General features: G+C 47.0%; 1 protein-coding gene across 1 annotated transcript in view; it reads left to right on the forward strand.

The window, feature by feature from the left end:
* Positions 1 to 25853, forward strand: part of KSR1 (kinase suppressor of ras 1) — a 175439-nt gene that overhangs the window by 92043 nt on the left and 57543 nt on the right. Inside the window, exon 2 of the mRNA XM_006890943.1 lies at positions 14901 to 15041. Within this exon, the coding sequence (XP_006891005.1) occupies positions 14901 to 15041 (141 nt within the window). The remainder of the gene's footprint in view (positions 1 to 14900; positions 15042 to 25853) is intronic.

Below are 25853 nucleotides of genomic sequence, written 5' to 3' on the forward strand. Positions count from 1 at the left end.
CAGAGACTCCATGGAGCAGAGGGGAACTCCTGAGGTGTTTTCTGGACTATAATCTTTACAGGATCACCAGGCCTTTCTTCCACAGAGCCACTGGGGAGGAGTTTGAACTGCTAATCTTTGAGTTAAAAGGCAGGCAATTTTAAGCATTGCGCCACCAAGGCACTTTGAAGCTGACATTGTGACCTGGTGGCCTTGGACACATTACCTGGCATCACTCATGAAAATAGTCCTGGCAAGTTTATGGGGAGGATGAAATGTGATGCCATCTTCACAAGAGTAAACGTGAACCTTGATGACCGAGACTCGGTAGCTGGGTTCACACCGGGCTGTTTTATAGCAAGTGTCTCCCTTCCTTGCTGCAGAATTGGAACTTGGGAGTTTGGTATCAGCAGTGTTGTATAGGCCTTTATTGTACAAAATGGGTCAGAAAATGGGCGTGGATGCTGATCTGCCTTCTGCTGAGCTGTCTGTTTCACAGGTAGCATGTAGACACTTGAGTAGGTTGATAAGGTGAACCTTTGTGTAGATCCTTGCCCTGGGGTGGGAGGTCTCCCCAGCCACCTTCCCCATGTCCTGTCATCTGTCAAAGCCAAGGCCTTCCCTATGATGAAGGCCCCAGGGAAGGAAGATGGGAACTAGTATTTCCTGAGCTCCTACAGCACGTCAGCGCCAGCTGTGGACATAGGTCGTTTTGTCTTCACAGTGCAGTGTCTGAGGCTGATCTTTGCCCTCCTTCACCCGAAAGGCTCTGACGCATTCTCTAAGTTGCTCTCAGATTCTTATCTGGAAGGAGATGAAGGTGGGATTTGCACTTGGGTGTATTTGACTCGTATCCTATGATCTGACTGAGATAGGGAGATCTCACATGCACTCATGCACCTGAGCTTGTTCACTTTTTCTCACTCGCTCAGTCTGTCTTGTTGACTAACATGCTTTCTACACTTCAGGATAGGGACAGGTGGACAGACTAGTGAGTGATCCAGGTTGGTGGTGCAAGGCCCCTCTTGGGCTGGCCTCTTTGACAATGTGGCTTGTCTCCCACCTCTTTCTAGCTCTGGAGCTGTAGGAAGAATTGTAAATGGACTGTTGAGAGAAGTACCCTTTGCTCTTGACAAGCATGGGGTCTCCTTCTGCCTGGGGAGACACAGAAAGGGAACTGAGGTGCTGCGGCCAAGCCAGACCTTCAGGCTTCCTCCAGGTAGCAGGTCCCTCACTGTACCTCCCCCTCTTACTGAAGCGCCTGACTCTGATAAGTCAAATAGATGTGGTTCTGCTTGCTTAGCTCATTTGCTGGCGAAACGCAACTCTTCAGCTTCCTGCATTCCAGGGTGTTGGTATGCCAGAAATCCCCCGGACAAGCAAGAAGGGAAGTCTTGTCTTTATAGTAGAAACGCTAATGAAACATCTTGGATCTGTTCCTTCCTTTCTACCCACACTGCCACTAACTAAATTACCTTTTGTTTTCCCATTTGCTGAATCGCGGTGACTCCTTAATGGATTTTCCTGTCTCTGGTTTCTCCACACCTACTTCAATCTGTCCTCCACATGGTCTGTAGAATGATGATCGTTCAGAAATGCGAGTCTCCCCGCATGTGGTTCTTCCTTCACTTCCCTCCCCACGCCTGCAAGAGCCACGCAGATGCCTTGGTGTGGCCTTCAGGGACCTTCTGAGATGAGCTTGGCCTCTGGAAGCTTTCGCTGTTCTGGTCCGCCTTCCTTCTGCCTGAGGGGCTTTCCTTCCTTTCACCCTGTCTGTGTGCCATGCCCCACCCCAGCTCATTTAAGGACTATCTCCTTTTTGCTATTTTCCCTGGTCACAGTTAGGCACAATCTCTTTGTAATCCCACCTTGAGTATGCATACCTGTTAAAACACCAGAGTGACGTGTTTTGTGTACTAACCTAGTCTGGATCATCCAAGAAGGTTTCACTTATGTATCTAGCACCTTTACAGAAATGACAGAAAGGCTAGGTTCAACTGACTGACTCCTTCTTACCTGGGGATCTCGAACAGAGCCTGCAGCATCCTAAAAGGTAGAAAGAAGGTGGTGGATATTGCTGATTGGTGCCATCAAGCTGACTAGGACTCATAGTGACCCAATGAACAGCAGATTTAAACGTCACTCTATCCTGTGCCATCCTCATGATCTGATCTCCTCAACCCCATTGGTACAGTCTCCATGCCAGACCATCTTGTTACAGAAGCCAGTGCTGTGCTCCAAGCCTGGCACTGGCAGTGGGTCTTCTCTGTACCCTGTTTGCCACATCCATCACTGGCCATCCAGACTCAAGGGGAGAGGACCAGACCTTTAGATTGGAGGATGGCCACTTTGTGGCTGTCCTTAATCCACTGAGGTGGTCTGTACTTGTATCACAGCCTTATATGAGTGTGTGATCGCCAAGTGAGTAAGACAGCTCTTAACACTTATTACCAAGAACAAGGTCTCTTCACCTATTCTTTTGCTCCAGAAAATGCAAGATGCTGCACATCTCTGCTTCATCGTAAACCCCACTGGGCACCTTCCTGGAAAACAGGTCTGTTTCTAAGAGAGTAGTACAGCTAGGGGTTGTGTTCCCAAAGACTCAGCATCAGTGATGCCAGGCAGGTTAAAACAAGAATCTGCATCTCTCTACTTGTTCAACAATGTTAAATGTCCATGGCACTCCAGGTCCTACAGAGTGGGCTTCAGGGCACGTAAATAATACTTTCCGGTCCCTTGGGCCCTTTTTCAGGTGTAGTGGGATTGATAATGATACCTATCTCAGAAGATCAATGCATTAGATAAGATAACACACATAAAGTGCATAATATCATGTCTGGCACATGGAAAACAACCCAGTTAAAAATAAAAATAGTTATGGCACACAGTATTGATATTAAAAAACGTTAACTTAAAATAGGCCATTCTTCAAATGTCAGATAAAAAGTGCAAACCAGAAAGGAAAGAAAATTCTAGCCTGGACTTCATAAAAATGAAGAAGAGCTCTTTGAAATTTGGAAAGCCTTTTCGAAGAGTGTTTTGGTCCCGAGAAGCATGAAAGCACATCTGCTTTTAAGTCTTATTGGTGTCATGGAAGTCAATGGAAATGCCCTGAGCTATTATACTAGCCTTAAAAAGAAGTTTAAAATTGTATTCAGTTGCAAATAACAGAAAATGTGAACAAATCAGCTTAACCAAGTTGGCCATTATGTTTCCCCTACAGTGAAGAGCATGGAACTAGGTGGCTCTCTTGTTGCTTCAGCTTGATCGCGCCCATGTGCAGGTGGTTCTCTTGGCCATTCTAATAGTTGCGAGATGACTGACGACTTCAGCTGGCTCACATTCAAAGGGTGGGGCGATGGGCACACCAGAGACTCCCCTGGGTGAGTAAAGCAAACATTTTCCCAGCAGATCTCCAACACACAAATTCTGATCCTTAAAGGAAAGGAGTCCAGGTGGAGCAGTGGAATTATTGGCAGAAACCCATTTTTGCCGTTAAGCCTTGTCCCTGCCACTTTCTCCAGGCCATCAGTTGGCAGCTCGCATCTGCCCAGTGGTCAGAAATTCTCCAGGATTAACTCTTAGGATTAAGGGGTGGACTGATAAACAGGCTTGATGGCCATGCCCCATCAGCACAGTGAACTTAATCAGGCATAGGCGGTGCACGTTTGAACCGGCTCACAGAGGTAGAGGTGTGGAGGTGCACATCACTCCTGTGGCTTCCAACACCTGGGTCACTGAGCGAGCCACAGGCTGGTGTCATGCATGCTCGGCCTGCGATCTCGGACAGGTTGCTCCTGTGTGAGTTCTGCATTGGCCTTGGATTAGAAAAATATTTATGGCTGTTTGCTTGAATGATGAGTAGAGGGTCTTCGTTGTCTTCCCCTTTGCAGTCACTTCAATCCTAGGGTCGTTAAGGGAATAAATGATCTCACAGGTGGGGGTGTCTTGCTTTCTAACTGATTAAGCTCAGTTTACCCCTAATCCCAAAGACTGCTCATCCTACGAATCAGACTGTTGAGGAATTGTGGCTTTGAATTCTTGGGAGAAGGATGGGCCATCTCCTCCTGTGTGCTTTAAAGCCTTGGAAGCCCAATAGAGGGACTGCTGTGAGTCGATTCTGACTCAGTGCTACTGAGTTTTTGTATTGTGAGTCCCCAAGCAGCTATTAGCCCAAAGATTGGCAACTCAGACCCACTCACAGGCTTCTGGGAAGACAGGCCTGGAGACGTGCTTCCGAAAAGTCACAGCCTTGGCAGGGCTGTGGAGCAGTGCGCCTCTGAACACATGAGGTCGCCAGGAGCTGGAATCGATTCTACAGTGATTAACAACAGTTTTGTATTGTGGCCGGAACACAGAACGGAGATGGGGGTGGAGGTGGGGGTGCCCCTGCAGTTCACTCACTGATTTTCAGGGTGAGGGTGACTTGCTGCAGAGCACTGTTTCTTATGTCATGCCCCATTGCCTTCTCATGTGGGAGATGTCTCCAGAGCCTCAGCTCAGGGATGTGCCTTCATCCTGACACGGTTCCTGATGGGTCCGTGGAGCAGGAATGAGTGATGATGCGTCATTGAGGAAACGGATGCTCGGTGTGCAACCGGGCCCCTGGCACGCTTTCCTAGGAAGCTTCAGGAATGCTTCTCATCCACGTTATTCTCTCCTTCCCTCTCTGACTTGTTCAGTGCCCATCACCTGCAAACAGCAAATGTGACTATCTAACAAGGGTGCTAATCACACCCAAGGACATAACTGTTTTGTCAGTGCTTCAGGGCAGGGCCAGCCAGTCCTAGGTGCGCACTCCCCTCTGCCCACCAGGCCGAGAGTGACCCCTACGTGGTCTTTTCCCATGGCATGCTGTGCTGGGAGCTTGCAGCCCAGTCGCCTGGTGAAGGGCAGGCAGCCCTGAGCTCCCAGCTGCGGCTGCTCTCACCCCTGGCCTCCTTGGGAATGTCTCCACTTGCGGTCTGGGGCAGACTTGTTTGTTTGTGTTTGAAGTTCTCCGACTCTGAGTTTGACGTCAGGGCAGGATCACTGGGTGGGAGGCTTGGTGGGGAGATTGTCTGCAGAGAGAGGCACACGTCTGGCAGCTTCCCTGTGAGAAGGCTGCATGGAGTCTGGTGAGGGGCAGCTGGTTGCGAAATGCTCCGCCTGGGGATTGAGGCTGCTTGTATTTTCTCTTCTCCTTGCCCCACTTTGCCTGATGCTTTGGCTCTGTGGGTGCCCTTGAGAGAGCTGTGCCGGCTTAGGGATGCTCTTGGAGCCAAGGCGCACCCCCTGACCCCTGCCCGAACTTAGCAGTGTGGTCGGCCTGCGCCCGCATGTGGAGTTGTCAGCTGCGTCACGACCTCCAGAAGGCCTCCTTGCATTCTCAGAAATCATTTTGCAACAAGTTGGCCATGGCAGACAGACCAGACTGTTTTGCTGGCTGAGTTGGCAGGAAGTCCCGGGCAGCACACTCCAGCCTTGGGGAGGGGGTGAGAGATGGGAGGGGGATGGCCCTGAGACTTGGGGCAGAGCTGGCCAGTGCTGGACAGGCATATCTCCCCCTCAGCGGCGCCAGGGACCTCTGGGACAGTTGGAGTAAGTCTTGAGCGCTTTGGGGACTTTCTGAGGCTCGGGATGGGTATCAGGGGCTTTGACAGTAGCAAGGGTAGCTGCACATGCTGCCTCCTTCTACTTGTAGGGAAGGAGTTCAGTTCCTGTAGGTGCTGATGCATTAGAAGCCAATCCAAACATGTCCCTACTACCTGGAAGACTGAAGAGCAGAGGAGATGAGGAGGTGGGACGGTCAATCCAGTATCTCAGAGAGGCTGCAGAGCATGGTGAGGGTCAGCCCCAGGTACTGGGCAGGATGGAGTCTGACTTCATGCGTCCAGAGCTGGTCTGGAGCCAGTGTCTGTACGAGGATGGGATCTCACACACAGGGCAGGCCATTGCACATCATGACCTGTGATGTAAGAGCACAGGAGGGCTGTGGCTTTCATTCAGAGGACTGCTGTCTGGGGTAATCTGGGCATTGCAGGACCCTGACCTTTAGACAGTAAGAGAGGTAGACCCTGACCACTGCCATTCTGCCTGCACCGGTCAGGACTGGCTGCAAGCTGACAACAAGAGGTAAGTGGGCAGGAGGCGTCTTTATTTCTGGATGTGATATATATGGCACATCACACTAGAGTATTAGACTGGGGTTTGAAGATAGGAGTTTGAATCCACCAGCTGCTCTGTAAGACAACGATGTGACAGTCTGTTTCCATACATATTTTCTGCCCTGAAAACCTTGTGAGGCAGGTCTGCTCTGTTCTTTAGCATCCCTGTCTTTAGACCTATCTTCAGACCACATGCTAACATGCTGAGTACTTTTCTTTAACCTTGTGGTTGAGAGAGTTATGGTACTCTGGGTGCCTCGTTTTTCTCAGTCATGATAAAGTATGCCTTTGAGTCTCATGGAGTCCGCAGGTGGCACAGATGGCTGAGCACTTGGCTTCTAGCCACCCAGAGGTACCTTGGGAGAAAGGCCTGGCAGTCTGCTTCTGAACAATGTGACTTCCTTACAGAGCAGAGTTCCAGTGTGACACGAGCAAAGTCAGCACAAGTAGGGTCAGTCAACACTGACGGCAGGTTGTTTTTTTTTTTAATTTTTGTTTTTTTAAAATCTCATGGGTTTATTGTATGTGTGCATTGACTATTGTTGTTGTTAGGTGCCATCAAATATGACTCATAGCAGTCCTCTGAACCCTGTCCTGTCCTGTGCCGTCCTCATCATCTGTGACGTTCTTGAGCCCATTGCTGCAGTCACTGTGTCAATCCATCTCATGGAGGGTCTTCCCCTCTTTTGCTGAATTTCCACCTTCTCTGAGGAAAAACCTCTCCTAACAATATGCCCAAAGTATGTGAGACGAAGCTTTGTCATCCTTGCCTCTAAGAAACACCCTGGCTGCACTTTCTCCAAGACATAGCTGTTTATTTGTTCTTGTGGCAGTCCATGGGATATTCGGTACTATTTCCCAACACCACAATTCAGTGGCATCAGTTCTTCTTCTGTCGTCCTTACTCATTGTCCAGGTCTTAGATGCATAGCAAGTGATTGAAAAGACCATGGCCTGAATCATGTGCACCTTAGTCTTCAAACCAACATCATTGCTCCTCAGTAATTTGGAGAATAATTTGTTGTTGTTAGGCATCATCAAGTCTATGGCTGATCCTAAACAGTGAGCAGTAATTTGTCATTTTTCTGAGACTGCGATCAGTTGCTGCCTCCAGGATGGTTGTAACCAGTGAGGGAGCCACTGCTCCCACATCACAACACAGCTCTGTGTTTCCCTACTCAGTGTCCAATCAGAGTACTTCCCATCAAAGGTCTAGACAGGTAGGTAGTGTTTTGAGTTACACAGGACTGTATTTTGCAGGGGAAACAGTTGACTTTAACCATCTGTACAGCTTTGGAAATGTGCAGAAGCTGAGGCAGAGGAACTACTGTAATTCCTACTGCCTGGAATTCTTATTTCAAACCCAGAGAAAGAAGTTGATTGATATGCACTATACAAGTGGAAGAGATGGTCATTGTTTTTAGGATTGGCTATTGAGTATCGGCATGATGCATATTAGTGACCCTCTGCTATGTCTGCTGGTAATGTCTAATGAATTGCTCTGTTAACCCAAAGGCTCCCCATCTCTGCAGATTGGAATCCACCAGAGACTCCTTAGGAAAAAGATGGGCAGTCTTCTGACATTATGATTTACAGCCTCAGAAGTCTGATGGGCAGTCGCTGTGAGTTGGAACCAACTTGACAGCAGTGTGTTTGAGCTATGCCTGGGATCTGTATGTCTTTTATGTTTTAACATTTGTCACATCTGTCTGTACAGACCAGCTCGCCTGACCCAGTTTGAAGATGAAAAGCTGGGCAGCTTGGGAGGGACAGTGGTCTGTTCAGGGTCCTATAGCTGTCAACTTCTGAGATAGGGTTGTTGATATATACTGTCAAGTTGGAATCAAACCATAGACTCTCTAGTGGGTTTTCAGAGGCAGGAAATCACACTGGAGGAGATTGCCTCTCCTTTTCCCATGGATAAGCTGGTGGATTCGAACCACATACCTTTGGGTTGGCAGCACCGTTGACAAATGTTCTGGCATCTAGCTGCTTCCATAGCACTGGATCATTTCGGGATTCCCTTCCTGGGGTCCTACTGTTTTAAGGTCAGTTGTCTGGAAAGAGGCTCTTCAGTATTTTCTGCAAAGGGATAGTCCAGGGAAGAAAGATGTCACCCAAATGTCACTGGCTGGAATTCTTTCTGCTCCTCCCCATCAAGCCTGTTCTTGCAGGCTGATCAGGAGTGCTTAGAAGATCCTTTCTGTGGAGCCCTGATAGCAGGGGGCTAAGCTATTGGCTCTTGAATGAAAAGCTGAGAGTTCAAATCCACTAACTGCTCTATAAGAGAAAGATGTGGCCATCTGCCCCCATCAAAATTCACAGCCTTGGAAACTTGGTGGGGGAGCCCCACTCTATCCTTTAAGGTCCCTGTGCATTGAAACCAACTCAACAGCAGTGAGTTTGGATTTTGGGGTTGATCTGTGTTCTGGACACTGGATCAAATATTTTGCATACGTGAATCTCATCATGAATCCTCAAGGACACTGTGCTGTGGGGTGTGTATTTTTATTTTATTTCATTCACAGATGAGGATACCGAGATGAAGTCACTGGTCACTCCCCCTCAGTTGGTAAACAATAGTTCCGAGGTGGAGCGCCTGGCTGCAGGTGCAGTCTTCCTGCTGGGAGTGATGAATGGTTAACTAATGGTAGACACCACTCCCAACCAGTTGAAACAGGTGCCCACAGTAAACAAGAGGCATGGCCACACCACCCAGTCAGGCTGCACCATGGTGGGGTCTCATCCAGCTGCCCTAGGGCAGCCTACACGTGGTTGTGCCTGGTCAACCCTTTTGACTGGCACTGCCCTCCCTTTATGGGGCAGAGCAGCTGGTGGCAGCCTGCAGACTATTGTTGGTTCTATGGCCACAGAGAGCCTGGTGTCTCAGGTCAGGCTGCACTGTAGTCAACCTGTGTGCAAAGCTTTGTGATGTGCTGTGAAAGGTGGACCTGGGAACCATGAGAGGCAGCCTTAGGAGGCAGCTTGGGGCCAATAGGAAGGAAGAAGGTCTGCCAAGGAGAAGTCCTCCCCAGGAGCACACAGCATGCATGGATCAGAAGGGCCTACAGTGCCTAGCTGTCCTGAGAGGTCTGGGATCTGATTTCTTTTCCTGCAGGTTTCTTTCTTTCTATGGCATGTGGTTCGAGAAAAGTTGACTTGGTCTACTCTGTATAGTGCCACATTCTCTTGGGAGTTTTGACAAGTCTCACACCATGGAAGTGAGCTCAGGGAAAGCTCCATTTGAGATCCCATGTCAGAGTCTTACCTGGAGCAGCTAGAGGGTGACAGGTTATGTTTGACGTTGATCTGGTGCTGAATTAGGAGTGTGTGTATATGTGTGTGCTGTACACACACACACACACACACACACACACACACGTTTGACGTTGATCGGGTGCTGAATTAGGAGTGTGTGTATATGTGTGGGCTACACACACACACACACACACACACACACACACACACACACACACACACACACCCTTGTCTAGGCAAGCAGCATTTCTGGAATTGAAGCTGCTCAGCTCCAGCTGCCTCTTCAAGTGCTGCAGGAGGAGGTGAGAGCATCCGAGTAGAGCAGGAGTTCAGGTTCCCAGAACTACCTGCTAAGTGGTCCTGACCTTGATCTTCATGCTTTTAAAATAAAGGTAGAACTAGTCTGCACTGTTCACGAATTCCATATTTTCAAATTCACCTACTCACCAAAACTTATTTGTAATTTGAAAATCAGTATTCCAGTGTGGTGTTGGTGCTCGTGGAGAGAGGTCACCGAGTGGACATGTTCTCAGCTGAGGCTGAACGAGGCTGTGCTCCGCCTTCTTATTGCAGCTCTCACACCAGTGCCCTTTTTTTCCAGTCAACTTAGTGCCAAGTGTTCTGTTTTGTTTTGGCTTGGTTGGTTTGCATTTTTGTGCTTTCTGGTTTGGTTTTGTTTTTTTGTCATGTGAGGAAAGGAAGGCTGACGGGAGTCTTAGAGAGAAGGTGATACATTTAGGCCACAGTTAGAGAGTTGTTGGCATGAGTTCAGTGTGGCCTAATGGGTAAGGAGTTGCACTGCCAACTTTAAGGCAGGCAGTTCTAATCCACCAGCAGCTCTGAGAGTAAAAGATGAGCAATCTCCTCCCATGCATTTTGCAGCCTCTGAAAACCCACTGGCGAGTCAGCTATGAGTTGTTCCAACTTGGTGGCAATAAATTGAGTTAAATCATGACACACATAAAACAAAGTGATGTGTTGACTTGCTGATGAAGTTGCCTCCACTGTCTCTCAGAAACCTAACTCTATTTCCCTAAGGGTCATTGGTTCGATACCTCTAGTGACTTAATGAATCATTACTGTTACACGTAACAAGAATCCTGACCCATGAGTTGTGCCCATTCAGAATCTTCTTTTTCCTGATTGCTGGAATGGTGATAATCTTGCCCACTGAACTGAAGGCTTCACTTGATAAGGACTCCACCCTCCACCGGCCACTATGGATGGGGGCAAAGTGTTTTCTTTGTTCCCCATATTTGCTAAACATTCTTGTTTTCTCATGTAAATTTTCTCAGGTTCCTTTGGAGATAGATCCTCCCTTTGCTACAGGGGAAGAAACTGAGGCTGGCAAGTCAAATCCCTTGGTCAAGGACACTACCGAGCTAAGAATGGTGATGAGGGGCATTGAGGCCAGGTCTGCTGGTCTGGAGAGCTGGACTTCTTCCCCAGTTAGGTTGCCTCCTTGCTCCTTCTGAAATCAGCAGGAATAAAATTGTAGGAACCACATTGTTTTTGCTTGTTCCAGACACTTTGATATGTAAAACCTTGGCACCAGCATCTATGAAATGATGCCCATTTTGCAGGAGATGAGCTTGAAGCTGAGGTAAGGGAGACTTCTCCAGATCCTCAATTGTCTGAAATATTAGAGTTGGGACCAATAGAACTTTCGGTTTCTTCAGTCCTGGGCATCTAGCGAGCACTTACTGTGTGTTGTATCTCAAGTGGTGGTTATCCTGTGGACTCATGGTGATCCTATGAACAATGGCTCTGAACCCTGCTCTTTCCTGAGCCAATTTCACTGTCTGACACACCTGTCCTTGTTGCTACAGTCACTGTGTTAGCCCATCTCATCCAGGGTCATCCTTTACCTTTCCAAGCATGATGTCTTCCTCCAAAGACTGGCCCCTTCTGAAAACATGCCTATAGTATTTGAGATGGAGTTTCAAAATCCTTGCCTCCAAGGAGCAACCTGATTTCACTATCTCCAGGGCAGACTTGTTTGTTTGGCAGCCCATTGTATGTTTAATACTCTTCTCCAACTCCACAACTCAAAGGCATCGATTCTTCTTCTATCATCCTTATTCATTGTCCAGCTCTCAGTGCATAGCAAGCAATTGAACAGACCATGACCTGGATCATGGTGTGTCAGGTAGCACCCACCAAATGTTTGTGGGGAGACTTAACTGCCCTGTACTGCATTTCTGCAACCAGGCAGGGTGGAGGGCAGGGACATTGCCTTGAAGCAAAAGCATACTGAGGGTGGGCTTCATGTCCAGCCCCCATGGCCACAGTTTTAATGGCTCTTGCCCTCTTGTTGGTGGTCCCATCACAGAAACCCCAGGTACCTTTTCTGTTCCAGAATATTCATATGCTGCAGTTTGGTGGTTAAGAAAAAATGACCCCGCCCATGAAAGGGCCCTTGTCATCCACTGAGCCCCAACAGGCAGGCTCTGCTGTGGTTTATCTGAGAAAGTAGCCTCTTAGGTGACCAACTTTCTAAAAAAGCAAGAACAGCCTTATTTTACATACTGGGAACTGCTTGCTTCTCACATGCTAGGTGGTCACCCCTATCGTTGGCAAATGAGAAAGACTTTGGCCCTCAGAGAACTCAGTCTGGAAGTGCCTGTCCTCCTAAGAGCTTGATAAGTTCCAGGGAGTATCAAACACCCAGACACCAGCCCTGCTTGCAGAAGGACCACGTATACTTTGGTCTTCTCTCATCTCAGGTACAATGGCCAGTTGTGCACGTTGTTGACTGTGCTTGGCGAGAAATCACTTCAGATTCTGTGCTGTCCTATTCACTGACCTGTTTGGGGCTGACCTGTCCAGTGAGGATCTCCAGCAGCCTTTTAAAAAAACAACAACAGGCTGCTCACTCCTCTTCTGGGCACCTTGTTCTGATTTTTGAGCTTCTCAAAGATTCTCAGACATCTCCATTACTTGCCCACTTGGCATTTGTTTCCCACCTGCATGGTGTATGTTTCCTGAGCTGTGAGATGCGTTATGTGCTCATTTAGCCATCTCACAAAGATTTTAAATAGCAAACTTTTTATTTGTTGGGTGTTGAGAATAGAGGGACTGTAAAGGAGAGGAAGGCCCTCAAAGAGATGGAATGACATACCGCCTGCTGCAGTGGGCTGAAGCAAAATAGAGATTATGAGGATGGGATGGGATTGGGCAGGTTTTGTTCTGTTTGTTGTTCAGTGTTACTGTGAGTCAGAACTTACTTAACGGTTCTTAACAACAATGGTACCGGTCCTGTGGGGCAAACAGGGTGACCAAGAAAACACCAGGCTCCTGGCCTCATAGAGTTTACAGTCTAAAGATGAAAACGTTTAGAGCTGTGAGATGTGATCTGAGAGCGGAGCAGGGTAGGGCGCTATGGGGGGGGGGGGCAGGCTGCAGGGTTGTGGGCAGCTACCTGGAAGACGTGTTGTCTCAAGAGAATCCTGGGTTCTGATGGGCCCCTGGGAAGAGCCCTTCTGGCCTTGAGAGCTGCTTGAAGGAGTGAAAGCCCTGAGTTTGGAAGGGGCTTGACCATTTGGATGAGGCTGTGCTGAAGAAAGTCCAAATCTAGTCTCAGACTACAGTTGGCCACCTTGAAGCTGGCCTTCCATGGCCAAGTCTTCTGTTGTTCATCCAGCTCCCAGAGGTGTGTTCCTGGAAGACTTCGTGAGGATGAGTCCCAGGAGCCTGACCTCACCGATGAGTGTGAAAAAGCAGAGTTTTGAACTCAGACGCTTGTTTGATTTATTGTCCTGCCTTTGACCAGCTCTTTGAAGCTGTACTTTGAGAGAAATTTGGTGTGAAGGGAAGGACTGGTTCCACGAAATGTATTAACATATGAGTAAGACCCACAGCTTTCCTTCCTTCTTTCCTCAGACATTTTGAGTATATGTTTTGTACCAGGTGCAGTGATAGGCCTGTGGGACATCAACTTGGTCTCTGCTCTGATGTCAATGCAGGAACCTGAGCTGGTTTTGGGGGCGTTTTTGGTACTATCATTCAGTCCTCTCACCGGCCTGTTATATATCTTTGTGTTGGAACCAACTCATAACTGACCTCCAGTAGATTTTCAGAGACAAGATTGCCCGTCTTTCTCCAATTAATAGATTCAAATGGCATGCCTTTGGTTGACAGAGTCACTCCTTACAACTAGGTCACTAGTGCTCACTTTATAGGGACTTACATGCCAGGATAGGACAACAAATACTCTTCCTGTGTAAGTCTTTGTACGGCATTTGATTAGGAATGCTGCTTGAAGTGGTGAGAGCAGCAGAGGTTTGATTAGCCATGTCTGCTCTGGATAGCTGAAGGGTATGTGGTATAGGAATATCATGGGTTTGCCTTGCTGCCAGAGTTTTCATCAAACAGCAGCACGGCATATTTGAGTGGTATTTTTGTTGTTGTTCTGACTCAATGTCCCATTTCTAGCAGTGGTGAGCTTGCCGCTGAGCCTTTTGATACTCCGAAGATAGAATTTACAGAACTCAAAGCCACTCCAGAGGAGATTGCCTAGCTTTCTCCCTTGGAGCAGTTAGTGGACTTGAGCTGTGTGCCTTTGTGTTGGCAGCACAACTCTATCCACTAAGCCACCAGAATGTCCTCCTAAGAGGGTGGGTCTAACAATATCTCTGTTTGGGGGGAAAGGGAAAACAGGGCTTTTCTGGGGATTAGTAACTTGCTGGGAGTCCCTTGGATTAAATTATTATTAACACAAAAGGTTGGAGAGTAAAGTTCACATAGAAGCACCTTGGAAGAAAGGCCTGGCAATCCACTTTCTTGAAAATCAGAAATTGAAAACCTTGTGCAGCACAGCTCTACTCTGACACACGTGGGGTCACCATGAGTTGTTGTCATCCCAAGTCATAGAGCTGCACTGCTGGTGTAGTGGGATCACGCAAGACTCCAAAAGTCACAGAGCTAGTGTGCTCCTGAGCCCCTGGATCCAGCCCAGGCAGTCTGAATTCAGGCTAGCAGCTTCTCAAGTAGAAGATTCCCCACCCACTTATATCCCTACATCTTTTCTTTCTTTTTAAAAAAATTTTGTGTGTGTGTGTACCGTCAAATCGGATCTGACAAGTACAGGAGGAGATTGTCTCTCCTTCTCCAGCAGAGCGTCTGGTGGATTTGAACCATGCACCTCTGGGATTGCAGATCCTACATCTTTTATGTTATTGGTACCCCGCCGCCTCGAAGCCTGAAGCCCTTATGTTTAACCCAGTGTTCTGCTCTGACCCATCTCACCCATTTGCTCTCTGATGATCATGACTGTGGGTGTTGGGCAGTATAGGCAGCCTGGGGTGGGAGGGGTGGGGGAAGGGGCTTGTGGGTGGCTCTGTAGACCATTCTCCCCTCATCTCTCTCCCTCTTTGAAAGGCAGTGAACGGGAACCTGGTAGGTTTCTGTCTCCGTCACACTGGCCCTGTCTGGCTGAGTCTCCCTGTAGTGTGCTTGTGGCTGCCACTTGTATAGACCACAACTAAACCAGCCTTTTCCTTCCTGGATTTTCCACAGGCGAAGTTGGTCCGCTACATTTGCAAGCAGCGACAATGCAAACTGAGCGTGGCTCCTAGCAAGAGGACCCCGGAGCTCAACAGCTACCCCCGCTTCAGCGACTGGCTGTACATCTGTAATGTGAGGCCGGAGGTGGTACAGGTAAGGGGCTGGGACTTGGGCCAGGCTGTGGGCCATGAGGGGTCGGGGACTTTGTGGACAGAGAAATCAGCAAATGGAAGCAGAGACCACGCACAAATCCAAGGGCTGTGTGCCCAGGACCAGGGGGAATGCGAGTTCTGTGAGGCAACTTACCTGGCTTCTTTTGTTTGCTCCATCACCTTGGTCCTCTGACCTGTGACAGTTCCTCAGTCTTCCTTGTTTTCTGTGACCCTGACAGTCTAATGTATTGAATCTGATAGGTCATTTTTATGTGCCATTGAGTTGGAAGCAACTCTGAGCTGACCCTTCAGTGGGTTTTTGGAAGCAGTAAATCACACAGGAGGAGATTGCCCATCTTTCTCCTGCAACTGGTGGATTTGAACCATGTACTTTTGGGTTGGCAGCACAGTTCCTTACCACTTGGCCAAAAGAGGTGGCTATGTAGGTGACCACAGCATCCAAAACTTGTCACAAAGTTGATTTCTGCTCACAGAGACTCTGCAGGACAGAATAGAATGGCCCCATAGAACTTATAGGCCATAATGTTAATGAGGGCGGCCTTAACTTCTCCCTGGGAGCCACTGATGAGTTTAAATTGCTCACCTTTTGGTTAGTAGCCAAGTGCTTAATCCCTGTACAAAGACTCCTTAGGTTGTTATTTTGTTGCTGTTGCTGTTGATGTTGGAACCAGCTGACCTGTCTCTGAGTTTTCAGAGGCAGCAATTCGCATGGGGGAGATTGACCATTGTTCTCCCATAGAGCAGCTAGTGGATTCGAACTGCATACTTTAGGTTGGCAGTGCAGCTCCTTACTGCTAGGCCATCAGCACTCCCGACAGAATTTCCTTAGATAAGTAGATCAATTGTATTCATTTAATGAATGAGTAAATATAGTCATGAAGTGGTAGAAGTCCCCAGGAGACTAGGATGTCTTTCTGAGTGGGTGTTGACACAACTTATTCCCAGCTCTGGTTCTTCAAAGGAGACCATACCCTAAGAGCACCCATCCCAGATACTCCCAGTGTCCTTGAGTTCATCTCTCTGAAAAGAGCCTTGGGAGATTGGTTACCCAGTTAGGAAGGCCTTCTCCAGGAAGGCTGAACGGCAGAGAAGGGGGACCCAGCACGGCATAGAGTCCTTCTGCTCACCAACACCCTTGTCAGTCCCAAACGGACCAGGCTTCTGGGAGCCTGACCACCCTTGCACTGGGTCTTGCATCTGGTTATTGGGCTGTACCAGTGGTGTCCCAGTGTACCCTGGGGCCTCCTGCTGCTCATTTTATCTCAAAGCTGACACAGTACCTCTGTCTGGTGTTAAGTGCTGGGCACATGTTGTCTCACTGGGATGGCATATCCTAGCATCCCTGTGAAGCAGGTCCTATTGTACAGTTGAGGAAGCTGGGGCGTGATGAGGGACAGGAACCCACCCAGAGTCCCAGAAACCCAGGAGCAGAGTTCAGATCCCCTGAGCCAGACTCACCGAGGCTTCCTTCCCAGCCACTGCCCTCGCCTCAGTCTCAGGGATGCCTTGGATTTGGGCCTGAGAACCTGGACAAACCAATGTTGGTACCTTTACTGTTATGCCTGTTCCAGACTTCATATGGATTCCTCCAGTTTTCCATCAGTGTCCTCCTCCTGTTCCAGGATCCCAGCGTGTATTTAACTCTCTTGTTGCCCGAGTCTCCTCTGACCTGTGACAGTTCCTCAGTCTTCCTTGTTTTCTGTGACCCTGACAGTCTAAAGGCTGAGCAAGTGTCTTATTTTTTTACTTCCCCAGCTCAGTGTCTACACAGAAAAATCAACTCCATACAAATGTGGATTCAACCCGATAGGCTCTGCTCACTTTCCTTTCTCAATGAAATTCTTGCTTGCAGCCATTACCTTATTTCTGTATGACCTAGAAATCGCCCTTCTCCTTCCCTTCCCATGAGCCATTCAAGTTACCAATCTTAAACTCAAGCCCCTAGTAGCCCTCTTTAACTCCCTCCTAGCCTTAGGCTTAGCATATGAATGAATGCAAAAAGGATCAGAATGAATTGAATTGATAATTAGTTCAATAAAAACAAATGATTATAGACTGTTCCCTAGTCTGGATTTGTCTGCTTCTCTTGGCTAATGTAATGTTCACCACTGTTAAGTTTCTATCCTTCTCTCTTTGCCTTTTTTTTTTTTTTTGGAAAGTCACTAAATCTAGTCCACCCTTCGGATTGAGGGAAGTGGGATTAAGCTCAGCCCCTGTAGAGGTTGTATTTACACATATTATTTGGAATTATTTTGTAGTTCCACTCCTCTGGGGTAGTACTTACACAAATTCAGAATTATTTTGTAAGAAAGACTTCTCTCTTCCCCATTGTTTATTTATTCACTTGGTCATTTATTTCTATCAGTAAGGATTCATGTCTGTTCATTTTGTACTTTGGGTTATTATCCTGTATTACATTATTTACTCTGTTGGTTATATTGCTCCAGTTCTGGACATTGTAGATTCTTGAGGGTTGGGTCCTGCTTTCTTTGACATGCTCCATCCTTGTGATAGTTTGTTTTTGTTGGTTTGCTTTGAGCATTTCCTTACTTTCTGGTACAAAAAAGACACTCCAGGCACAGCTTGTCTTTCCCCTGCCCCAGTCCTAGATTCAGCTATTTCTCCAAAACCCAGTGTGAACCACTGACATTTAAAAAAGCTTCTTATTTTTTAGAAAATATATTTTCATACAATAAACAAACGAACAAAAGAGATAAAGTGGAAGTAGTCCTCTGACTCCCCTCTCCCCAGGAGAACCTGTATCTGCTTATCTTCTGGACCTTTTACAGATTTCAGGTAATGATGTGGTTTCTTTTAGCATAAATGAAATTGGATTAGACATGCAATTCTGCAACCTGCTGCTTCCCAGTCATCTATATTTTCTGTGATTTCACACATGGTTGTCAAGAACATCTTTGTAAACCTGTGTCGTCTGGAGGACAGAATCTTGGGAGTGAATATACCAGGCTGAATTTTGATCAGTGTTGCTAAGGTGCCCTTAAAAATTAAAAGTACAATAAGACAATCAAAGCAGGTTTTACTTGACTTTTTTTTTAACTCTTTAAAAGCAGCCAGTGTAGAGAGTCTCATTCCAGGTGTTCTGGAGCAGATAGTAAATGTTTCCCGAGTTTGTCCTTGATTAGGTTGGTAGTTAGAACCTCCCCTGTGTGTTTCCTAAGAAGTCATGCAGGACCGTGCTAGAGAGGAGGAGGAGAGGCCAGACCCTTGTCTTACTCCTGTATTGTTGCTGTGGTTTGTGTTGTCTCTATGATACTGTAACCTCAGTCCAGTCTGCCTCCTTCCTGACTCAGGAACCTCCCAGGATGCCTAGGTTTTGTGAAATTGTATGTCCTCTGAAGAATAAACTTCAAGACCACATGCATGGTTCACGTGTGTGTATGTGGGCTAGCATCTGTACTACAATTCCCTTCTTCCTCTCCAATATTGCCTTCCTGTAGGAAGGGTTATCTAAATAGTATTGATAATATTTCACTATAGGGTTATCTGAATATTATTTCAGCTTGTATCTTTGGGCTGGGTGGTGTTTGTGGTCAAGTTTCAATGACATACTGCTTTCACTGGATGAAGTAGTATATCTAATTAAATTAAAAATGAAAATAAAAAACCATTTACATACCACTCCCCAGTTGCTCCATAGTACATTTCAGTTGCTGTGTACAGCTACATATGGCTTCTTGTTGTTGGCCAAGTTGCTGCCAAGTTGGCCCCCAAACATGGTGACCCCAGATGTTATAGTGTAAAACTCTCTATGAGCTGTAATATTTGTAGAAGAGAAGGGGTGGAGATGGAAGAGGACACAGGACAGTGGTTGCACTTCCAGGCCTCAAGTGTGAGTTTGAGATTCTGCACTCATTTCCTTCTGTCTCTGCCTATGACACCTCTCAGCCTCCTGCAGTCCTCAGCCTGCCTTGGGCGTCCCTGACATGTGTGATGTCTGATTGTATGACTCCTGATATGTGACTCTCTCTATATATGCATGCTGGCAATAGTAAGTTGGCTGGTACCTTAATTTATTTAGTGACAGTCACCCCTTCTATCTTGAGAAGCACTGTCCAATAGAACTTTCTGCAATGAGGATGTTGTTAAGTGCTGTCAAGTCAAATATGACTCGTAGAGACCCTATGAAGAACAAATCCGAACTCTGTCCTATCTTGTGTCTTCCTCACAATTTCTGACACACTCAAGCCCGTTGCTATAGTCACTGTGTCAGCCCATCTGGTTGAGGGTCTCCCTCTCCTTTGCCCTCTCTTCACCTTTCCAAGCATAATGTCCCTTTCCAAGGAATAGCTTTTAGCAACATGCCCAAAGTATGTGAGATGAAACTTCACCATCCTTGCATCCAAGGAACACTCCGGTTTCACTTTCTCTAAGACATACCTGTTTATAATTTTGGCAGTCCATAGGATAGTCAGCACTCTTCTCCAACACCACAACTCAAAGGCATTGATTCTTCTGTCATCCTTATTCATTGTCCAACTCTAAGATGCATAGAGCAGGTGGGTGGAAGAACTGTGACTTGAAACAGGCACACCTTAGTCTTTAGACTGAAGCCATTGTTCTTCAGGACTTTGGTGAGTCCCCTGATAGCAGACATTCCTAATGTTATGTCTTCTGATCTGCTGACAGCTGGTATCAAGGGTGTTGATTGTGGATCTAAGCAAGTTTAAATCATCAACAATTTCCGTTTTCTCCATTTATCATGATGTTGCCCGTTAGTGAGCAGGATATTTTTTTCCTTGTTGTGAGATATAAGCCATATTGAAGGCTGCAGTCCTTAGTCCTCTCCAGGAAGTGCTTCAAGTTCTCCTTACTTTTCAGCAAGAAAGGTTGTATCACCCACATCAAAGCAAATTGTTGATGAGTCTTCTTCCAATCCTGATGCCACATTCTTCTTCATAAAGCCCAGTTTCTTGAATGGTTTGCTCAGCATACAGACTGAATAGGTATAGAGAAAGGATGCAGCCCTGACACACACCTTTCCTAGTTCCAAACCATGCACTGTTTCCTTATTTGGACAATAGCTTCTTGGGTTGGGTATTGTTGTTGTTGTTATGTGCCGTCGTAGGCTTTGTAAAAGCATAATTAAATGTTCTGGAATCCCCGTTCCTCTAAAGGTTAGCCAGTTTGTTATGATCCACACAGTTAAATGCCTTTGCATGGTCAATAAAACACAAATGGACATTCTTTTGGTTTTCTTTGCATTCAGCCAAGACCCATCTGATCTCAGCCATATATCCCTGTTGCCATGACCTCTTCTAAGCCCAGGCTGAACTTCTGGCAGTTCTTTGTCTATGATAGGATGCTCTATGTTGCTCCTCACTTATGGTGGCCACTATAGGTACATGAGTAGTTTGCAAGCAGCTATCAATGGCAAACCCAGCTAGTAGCTTCAAGGAAAGAAAGGCCTGATGCTCTTCTTCCATAAAGACCATATAGCCAGACACCTCATGGAGGAGTAACACGTGAGTCTCCATGAGCTGGAGGCTACCTCAAATGTAGGTGCAACAATAAGATGAAGCCACACGTGGCTACTTAACACTTGAAATGTGCCAGTGCACTTGAGCGACTGAAATGTAAACTTGTTTTCATTTAAGTAAATATATGTCTAGTGCTATATTGGACTCTGTAAGCTTTGAGCTTGTGGTGGGCAGGGACCTGAGAGTTGGGATGTTAAATGAACTACTGTAGCCCCAAGGGACTTTCAAGCTGGGATGGTGGCAGGATCTAAAGCTGGGCACAGGTGTCCTTGTGGATGCCAGTTTAGGGGGTGTGGAGCTTGCAGGCAAACCCACTCTGGGTAGTTAGACCAGTCAAGAGGGCTTTCAATCCTGGCAAGAAGCAGGAGGGCACAGCAGATAAAAGGAAGGGTGCGTGCAAAGGTCCTGAGGTAGGAGAAAACCAGTGCCATCCTCCTAGTAAATGTTTTGAAAGTGCTTGATCTTAGGGGAGGCTGGTCAAAGAGCAGAATCTATACATGGGGATCTTCATGTGTTAGTTTAGGGGTTTGCTATTATTTGGAGGACAATATGGGCTAATTGAAGTGTGCGTGTTTGAGAGGAGACTATTAGCAGATTTATCTTTAAGAAAATAAATGACTCCTACTGAGAAGGTTTAAGTTATCCAGGATGGAGTGAAAGAAGTGAGACAGAAAATGACCTTGCCATTGTGGGAATGAGGGCATCTACGAAAAGGCAGGGTCAGGACCGCAGGACTAAGCATGGTTGAAAGTTAAGAGGCAAAACTTCTCCTCATACCTGCCCCACAATTTCACATACTCTGAGTATTTCCAGCCATCAAGTCCCACTGGTTTTAAAAAACCAACCAAAAAAAAAATTGCAACTTCATTTTCTGGCTGCAGCTGGGGAAATGATTTCAGAGCCTGTTGGCATGTAGCCTTTTAAATTATTTTTTTTTCCCTTCAGCAATTTCCCTGTTGGAAATTGTTAAAGGAAGTGGCAAGCACTGGTTGGGGTCAGTTCTCTCCGGGAGAGCTGGGAGCGGCTCTCGGAGATCCCAGGCTGCAAGGCAGGCTCGCCTGGAAATCTCACTGGGGAAGTATTGTGAACTGAAGATGCAGGCGAGTTTGGTAAGGAATTTTTCCCCCCTGGGGCCCCTGACTGGATACGCTTCTTTTTCACCTCTACTCTCTATCCTTGCATATCTCTTGAGGATGGGGGAGAAAGCTACCTGGCTCCCGCTGCCATGTTCTTTTCTGAGCCCGTTGACTGGAAGTAGATGTAGTTCTCGGCGGACCTCAGGAAGCTAGGGTGTCTGTAAGATCTGAACCAAAATAATGGTTTGGTATGTGGCTCCTGAGATATGGCTTTAGTTGGCGTAAGTCCTGTTGCTCTTCCTCTATCTAGCTTTTTCCTCCCTAGCAACCTTCCCATCTGTTTCCACCCTCTCCCTGTGGAAGACAGAGTCCTAGCTGTTCTGAAAGCCTTGCTCTTTGGAACTGCGGGCCTCCTCAGGACGCAGCACCCACCCTCACCAGGCCTTGTGGAGGGCTTGGCACAGATACGTCAGCTGGAGCTACCTCAGGCTGCCTCACAAATGAGGAATTGAGAATCTAAAAACCAGCCTTGTAGGTCTGGGCCACACATCTCTCCTCTCTTAGAAAAGGGAAATGGAAGCCTGAACTGTGGACTGCCAGGTTACCCACCCCATCAGGAGAGGGTTGAAGTTGGACTAGGCAGAGACTAGGGCAGAACACAAATTGTCATTCTTCCACACACTATCCTGTGAGTGAGACGGTGTGGTCCTAATTCTTCAGCTTGGAGAAGTTGAATGGCTTGTCAGGGTCACACAGCAAGCTGATGACAGGGCCAGGATTCAAACTCAAGCCCCTGTGAGTCCATAGCCAAGTTTGCTTCCCCCACAGAACTTGGGCACCTGACATCTAATAGCCCAGCTTGGAGGTACCATAGTTTGTTGTGTAATTGAATTGACCTACTTGTTTCTCTCTCTCTTCCCCTCCTTTTGGCTTTCCTCTTTTTCCTTAGTCCCCGCCTTCATGTCCATTCCATTTATTCTACATCCTAGGTGGCTCAGACCTACCCAGAAGAACCTTGAAGACAGACCTGCCAATCTGCTTCTTCAAAGTCCCACCCTTGAAACCTTAGGGAGCAGTTGTACGCTACACACACGGGGTTTCCCCACATCAGAATGGCCTTGATGGCAGCTGACAATAGTTGATTACTTGCTTGTGTTGGATATTTGGATTGATTATCACAATGTAGTTTTTCTCCACAGGACTCATCATGTGGTGAGATAGATATATCTTCAAGTAACTCTTATGCAAATCAGACTGGCAAGTCCCAAGGGAGGAAAGGATAGTCTATCTGTCTGCCTTATCATCCATCCATCCATCCATCCATCCATCCATCCATCCATCCATCCAATCCATCCGCTCACTTATCCATCCATCCATCCACTCACTGACTCATCCATCCATCCATCCATCCATCCATCCATCCATCCATCCGCTCACTTACTCATCCATCCATCCATCCATCCATCCATCCATCCATCCATCCATCCATCCATCCATCCATCCATCCATCCATCCATCCCATCCATCTATTCATCCATCCATCCACTCACTGACTCATCCATCCATCCATCCATCCATCCATCCATCCAGTATGTACTCAGCATCTGTTGCCTGGAGCTTTTCTAAGTGCTGGGTGTGACTTCCTGTCCTTATAAAGCTATGTGCTTTACTCTCAGTTGATGAAGTAATTCATTTTTCTGGCCTTGGATCACAGCTGCCTTGTTTTATACTTTAAGGGGCTGGGAATATCCTTGATCTCTAGAAATTTAAGAAGTCAGGAGTGTGACTTCATTGCCTCACCATGCACTGCTTAACTTTGGAACACTGAGTCAATCTCCTCAATTTTTTTAATTTCTGAAAACCACTAAACAGAGAACTGGATGTTTTGTTCACTGGTTTACCCTAGTGTTCACCATATAATCAACGTTCTTGTTCAGTGATCTATTTAAAATAAGATTATCCATGAAGTTTTGGTCTCTTGAGCCGAGGGTTTCAGGTCCTCTCTCATCCAGACTAGGAGAGGCAGGAGAGGTTGAATCCAAGGGGTCTCTGGGAACATGAAGACAGGGTGGCTGCTGATGCCTTCTGAAGCTCAGTGACATCTGGAATTCATTTCCTGAGCTGCCTCTGGCTTCTTTTGGTGACAAGCTGAGCCTAGAACATGTGTCTGCAGCCTCTTCTGAGATGACTTTGACTTTGTGTGTGTCTGTAACTTGGGCTGTCAGCAACTCTTGAGCCTTTCTTCCTCCATCGTCCACTCAAAGACAAGACTGCTCTAGAACAGAACTGACCAACCTGCTACCCCGGGAAAGTTTTGTGTCTACACGACATTATTTTAATTATTATGAAGCCCAAGTTTCATTGCTCATTACCCCCCCCATTACAGTCTATACATCTCTTAAATCCCTGTTTCCAGCTATATCTGCTTTTGAGAAAGTTGCAAATTCTCCGACTGGAAGGCAGAATTGCTAAGCACCTGACCTTTCATTGGAGACAGCTCGGAACCTGGCCTTGGGAGGCAGACAAAATGCTGGCTTTGCCACTTGCCTTTAGTGAGACCTTGGACAAGCCTGTTTGCTCTCTTGAACAAGCTAGTTGCTTTAGCAAAACACTCTGGAGTCATTTCTGATTCCTTCAGCTTGCTCACCCTCCACATTCACATTAGTAAATCCACTTATTGTTTCCACAGATACCCCCAGCTCATCTGTGTCTCTCTTTAACCTCTGCCACCTCTCTTGTCCCACTCAGCCTTCTGCAGTTGCTTCTGTTCCACTCTGCCTTCCTCTTCAGTTCACGCTTCATGAACCAGGGTTTTTTTCCAAACCTCAAATGCAATCCAGTTATCTTCTTTTTCTAGATTATGTTCTTGTATGGTAGCTTAAAAGCACAGGAGGGGAAGGCCCTCTATGAGGTGGATTGATTCAGTGACTAGGGTCATCAGGATGGGAGTGTCAGAGAGAGTGTGATTGGCACAGGATAGAACAGAGTTTAGGGCTGTTGTACATAGGGTCGCTATGAGTGGCAAGCGACCCAACAACACATAACAACAGCAACAACAATGGTGACTAATTACACTCAGCTTGAAGTCCAGACCCCTCGCCAGTCCCTCCACAGCCCTTTAGCATACAGCATCCATCTTCTCCACATTGTCTCTGGCCTCCTCACTAGTCTCCTCCTGCTAGGACACGTCAGGTCATTTCCTATCTCAGCCCAGGGCCTTTGTGTGTGCTGCTTGAGAATTTCTTTACTTGCACAGTTCAGGCCTCCTCATCTTTTAACAGGGCCTTAGAGGTCAGCTCTTCAGAGAGGTTGCCCTGTCTAAAATTAGTCATCCCCTTCCCCATAGCCACCACTTTATCTCAGCATGCTGTTTCCTTTTTAGCACTTACTCACAAATTTCAATGGCCTATTTTATTTGCTGTTTAATTCCCCCCAATGCTGTTTCTCATTAGAACCAGGGGTCCTTGAGGGAAGATACTATTGGTATGAGTCAAGTTCTTAGTACACAGTTGGTATTCAGTCCATATTTGTTGATTGGGTAGAGGAATGGAGGGAGAGAATGAGTGACATGATACAAGGGCACATAGTAAGCACTCACTGACTAAAAGCTATCCTGTTCTTCTTCTAATAGATGGAAGACGTGTGTAGGGTGCTCCTTAGAAGCAAGGAGAATGAGATTTTGTATCACAACTTTGGGCTTGTGGGACCTTGGGAAAAGACATCATGCTGGGAAAGGTAGAGGATCTGACGCTGTGCCTGCAACTGTGAACTTCAGCATGATGAGAGTCATGAGGGTGGCTCAGGCTACGGCAAGGTTTCAATCTGCTTAGAGAATTATGAGTTGTAGTGGAATCAAATGCACCTAATAATAACTAGTTAGAAGTTTTCTGTAGCGAGTCCAAACACCCAGCTGGCTCATCTGACATGGAGACAATTACCAGTTCAAGGACCAGAAATCCAAGGAAGCCTGGATGCAGGAACTTAGATAATATCTTTAGGGTTCGCTGCTTGGCCAACCTAGGGCACATGATAGGCATGAAGGACTCAAGCAGCTAAGCCTCACTTCCTTACAGCATAGCACTCATTGCCTGTGTGGTGCTCATCCTATAGCTGTGCCTGAAAAATCCCAGGGAGTGTTCTGATTGGCTTGGGTTTGGTCATGTGTTCATATAGGAGCCAATCACTGAGCTAAGAGGATAGAGCCCTCCAATTGCCCCA

This window comes from Elephantulus edwardii, unplaced genomic scaffold (genome assembly GCF_000299155.1).
Source record: "Elephantulus edwardii isolate Elephantulus edwardi_28Jun2011 unplaced genomic scaffold, EleEdw1.0 scaffold00094, whole genome shotgun sequence".
NCBI lineage: Eukaryota > Metazoa > Chordata > Mammalia > Macroscelidea > Macroscelididae > Elephantulus > Elephantulus edwardii.